Source organism: Leptonychotes weddellii, unplaced genomic scaffold, assembly GCF_054177405.1.
Source record: "Leptonychotes weddellii isolate Sample4059 unplaced genomic scaffold, ASM5417740v2 HiC_scaffold_18117, whole genome shotgun sequence".
NCBI lineage: Eukaryota > Metazoa > Chordata > Mammalia > Carnivora > Phocidae > Leptonychotes > Leptonychotes weddellii.
Window position 1 is genome coordinate 1 of NW_027765539.1, and position 3,967 is coordinate 3,967.

The window sequence follows — 3,967 nt, forward strand, 5'->3', positions numbered from 1 at the left end:
AAGACTTCTATTTCCCAATGGACAAGAGAGACTCCTTCATCTTCTTGGTCATGGTCGGGATGAGGTGCATGTGGTCATCCACACACTTGGTCACACAACTCTCCAGCTGCCGTTTCACCTGAAGCTCTTTACTTCCCGCATCTATTGAATCTTTGGCTTTGTCATTGCAATGCATGGTGCATCGGGCCAGGCGGTCCTGTGGCAAGAAGGAAGAGGGTAGAGAAGGCTGAAAGGCTGGCCTCCATTTACCAAGTGCTTACCATATGCTAGGCCCCTTTCTACATATTTTGGCTTCACATATATAATCTTGATCAATTAAAGGGACACTATAGTGCAATTAATCAAGATTATCCTGACTGAAATAGAGGGTGGCACCAGGAGGGTCCAAAGCATGACAAGAAAGCAATGAATGATAGAATAAATTATACAGAAGCCCCCTGTAGAAGTGGGAAGTAACTAGAGGCTACCATTGGTCAGCTACAGTTAAGACTTATAAACATTTGGATTCTTTAATGTCTGTTCTTGCTACAGAAGAACACTCAAAAAATATTTATTGAGTATCTACTATGGGTCAGGTACTCTTCTAATGCTGGGGAATACAGCAATGAGTAAAACATAAAGTTCTTGCCCTCAAAGAACTTACATTCCAATGAGGGGAGTTAGACAAAATGAGGGGAGATGTTGAAGAAGCAGTTAGATATATGAATCTGAGTGAATCTGGTCTAGAGATATGAATGAATGTAGGAGTTGTCAGCCTATAAATGATGTTTATTACAGATATTTATAGCTATGAGACTAGAGAATTAAATCGAAAAAAGGTCCAAGGACAATGCTAGGCACTCCAATGCTCACAGGCTGGAGGGGAAAAGCAGGAAAGGAGGCCAAGAAAGGACGGCCAGGGAGAGAGGTGGGAAACCACAGAGTGAGGTGTCTTGGTGCCCAACTGAACAAACTGTTTCAGGAGGCAAGTGATCACTGCGTCAGTGATGCAGACAGGTTGAGTAAGATGAGGGATGAGAAATGACCACTGGATTTAGCTCCACGGAGGGGAGTGGCCAGCGCAGTTCTGGCGGAGTGGAAGAGTAAGTCTAATTAGAGAGGACTAAAAAGTGAACAGAAGGAGAAAGTTATATAGCAATTCAAGAATCAAAATGTCAAAGACCCTATCGATAAAATTAGCTGTCAAAATGAACACAAAGAAACCTCTGTGGGTTCAGGATCTTGGATAAGTTTGTCCTTCACAGTGTCAGTAATTTTGAAGAATTCGGTAGAGCAGAATGTAAAAATTGTATATTAGATACAATTTGTCCCATGTGAGCAGGATCTCAGGCTATGAAAAACTGGTTCAGAAGTGGGCTCTGCTTTCTCCCAGCTCTAGGAAGGTACAGTCATAGGAAGGGAATAAAATGAAGTTGTGGCTACCCTTTTCTCCAGAAAGAGATCCGGTGGGTACCTTTGGCTCTTAATGACCTCAGAGGGGCTTGTGAGGAAGACATCAATGAGTCAGCATTAGTAATACTTCATATAAATGACTGTCCTTTAGTGACACAGGAGCTGCCCTCTAGGTATAGCAAACAGGGGTGGTTCTGGGTGGGCAAGTCCACAACATGACAGCAGGATATTGTTCTAATCTGCACCTCTTTATGACTAGCCTACTCCACTTTCCTGGGGACTCTACTAGTTTAAGAATGAATTAATATGTGTCTTAGAAAGCTTTATACTATATGGTATATCTATTTCGTGTCTATGGGTGACAAAGGCCCTTGGTCATGAACTTCTTTTTACATCATTTTTTCTATGGGGAATACTTATAGCACTCAACCTCCAGGAGTTTTCCCCCAAATTTCAAACCCTGTGAAGACTGGCTGGCCACAGGACTGTCACAAATGTTAAAAGAACCAAGACATTAGAGCCAAGAGTTTTGAACAAATGCTTGTCATCTCTTGCAAAAGAGCAACATCAAGGCCTGACATCCTCTGCTTGGGATATTTCTCACCTGGAACTTCTCCAACTCACTGGTCACCAAGGCCTGGGCTTGAGCCAGAGGCGCATGGCAGCGTTCAATGCACTGATGAACCTGCTGCATGGAGGCCTGGCTGTCCTCACAGCAGCTGGCACTGCACCTGAACATGAGGCCCTGGGGAGGGAGGGCAGAGAGAGAGAGGTTAGGCAGGAAAGCCTCTGGGGCAGAGATAACCATGGAGTGCAACAGAGGAGCATCTATATTTGCACTTCTCCTAACAGACACCAAGAACCTAAAACCACAAATGGGAAAATTATCCCCGAAGCCTAGCAGAAGATTTCACGGCCTTCTTGCTGCCAACTCATTGGCACTTGGTGCATGGAAGGCTGGGGTGGACGGAGAAGGTGGAGGTGGGTCAGATGAAGTCAAATTCTGAAAACCAGGTACCTATTCCACAGGGTTCAGAGGTCAGCAACCTAGTAATGTACTTTCCACCAGGGGGCAACCGATCCATTATCAATGACCCAAGAAGCACTACAACAGAAACCCCACAATTTGGTAAGGGAGGCAGGACCAACAGCCACATACCATTTAGGGGATCAAAGCACAACGGCATATAAAGCAGCACTGTGTGGAGCAGACACTAAAACGGGCATGACATGGCCACTGAGGAAGCCAAGCACTTTTGCCTTTCCGGTGTTTCACCTTGGCCGTGCCCTTTCTGGGCCTCGGTCCGCTCACCTGCGGAAGGGGCAGCACAAGACAGCAAGGCGGGGGAGGCCGAACGCCTCACACTAGGGACTTTCTAACGCTGGTCCAGGGTCTGACAGCCCCTCCCCGGAGCTGGCCTGAGGGGAAAACGGCTTCGCGCGTGGGGAGGGAGCACAGATTTCATTCGCTCGGCGGAAGCTCCAGGAGTTCTGAGGCTGAGAGGTGCTTCCGAAGGGGCCGTGGCGACCCCAGGGACGCCCCGACTCGGGTCTGCAGGGAGGCGGGCAGCGGCGCGCCGCGCCTGCGAGAAGGGAATCGCGGACTGCCGGGACTCCGCGCCATGACCCCCGCCCGCTACCTGCATCTTCCTGATGTTCTCTCTCTCCAGACTCTTCACCATGGAGTCCACCGCCTCCTGTACCCGCAGCTGCTGCATCTCCGCCATGGCGACCCCGCGCTACACCCACTCCGCGCCGGCGCCCGCATGGAGTCCCGCGCTCGGCCCGCCCCCTTGCTGCGGCTGCCAGGGTCACCGCCACGCTTCCCCGCCCACGCCGCCGCCTGGCGTCGGAGTGGAAGAACTGCATGCGCCCGCCGCGCCCCGCGCCCCGCCTCTCCATCGGGCTCGCAGGCGTCTGCCCCTCCTCCCCTCCTGGCCCCGCCCCGCACACCCGGCTAAGCCTTAGTCCCTGGGAGGCTGGAGGGGGCGCTGGGACTCACTGTCTCCATCCTCTCCTCTCTCCTTCCGGGTCTTTCAGTCTTAAAAAATATTTAATATGATTAACATCCAGATCAAAGCGCAGATCTTAGGTATATAGCTCTAGGAGTTTTAACAAACCCTGCCCTTTCGTAGTCAATCTCCACCCTTTCTCCCCCCTACTCCCCCACCCTGACCCCAGGCAACCACTGATCGGCTTTCTGTTACTACAGATTAAATTTTCCTTCTCCGGAATTTCATATATGTATGTACAGTCGACCCTTGGACAATGTGGGGTTAATGTGGGATTAGGGGCCCTGACCCCCACCCCCAGTGGAAGATCCCCACATAACTTTTTTTTTTTTTAGAGATTTTATTTATTCGACAGAGAGACAGCGAGAGAGGGAACACAAGCAGGGGGAGTGGGAGAGGGAGAAGCAGGCTTTCCGCTGAGCAGGGAGCCCGAAGCCCTGGGATCATGACCTAAGCCGAAGGCAGATGCTTAACGACTGAGCCACCCAGGTGCTCCCCATATAACTCTTGAATCCCCCCAAACTTAAACTAATAGCTTACTGTTGACCAGAAGCCTTACTGAT

The 3,967-nt window shown here is 50.0% G+C and overlaps 1 protein-coding gene across 2 annotated transcripts; it reads right to left on the reverse strand.

Annotated features, from left to right (window-relative positions):
• Positions 1-6: 6 nt before the first annotated feature.
• LOC145718593 (protein FAM136A) lies at positions 7-3,217 on the reverse strand. Of its 2 annotated transcripts, none has more exons than XM_081810103.1 (3): positions 3,033-3,217; positions 1,997-2,137; positions 7-196 (listed from the first exon to the last, which is right to left on the reverse strand). In XM_081810103.1, exons 1-3 carry the CDS (start codon positions 3,117-3,119, stop codon positions 8-10), a joined length of 417 nt encoding a protein of 138 aa, XP_081666229.1. In that variant the 5' UTR covers positions 3,120-3,217; the 3' UTR covers position 7. The 2 variants fall into 2 exon arrangements, with proteins under 2 accessions (XP_081666229.1, XP_081666230.1); XM_081810104.1 differs by lacking the exon at positions 3,033-3,217 and adding an exon at positions 2,705-3,026.
• Positions 3,218-3,967: the final 750 nt, after the last annotated feature.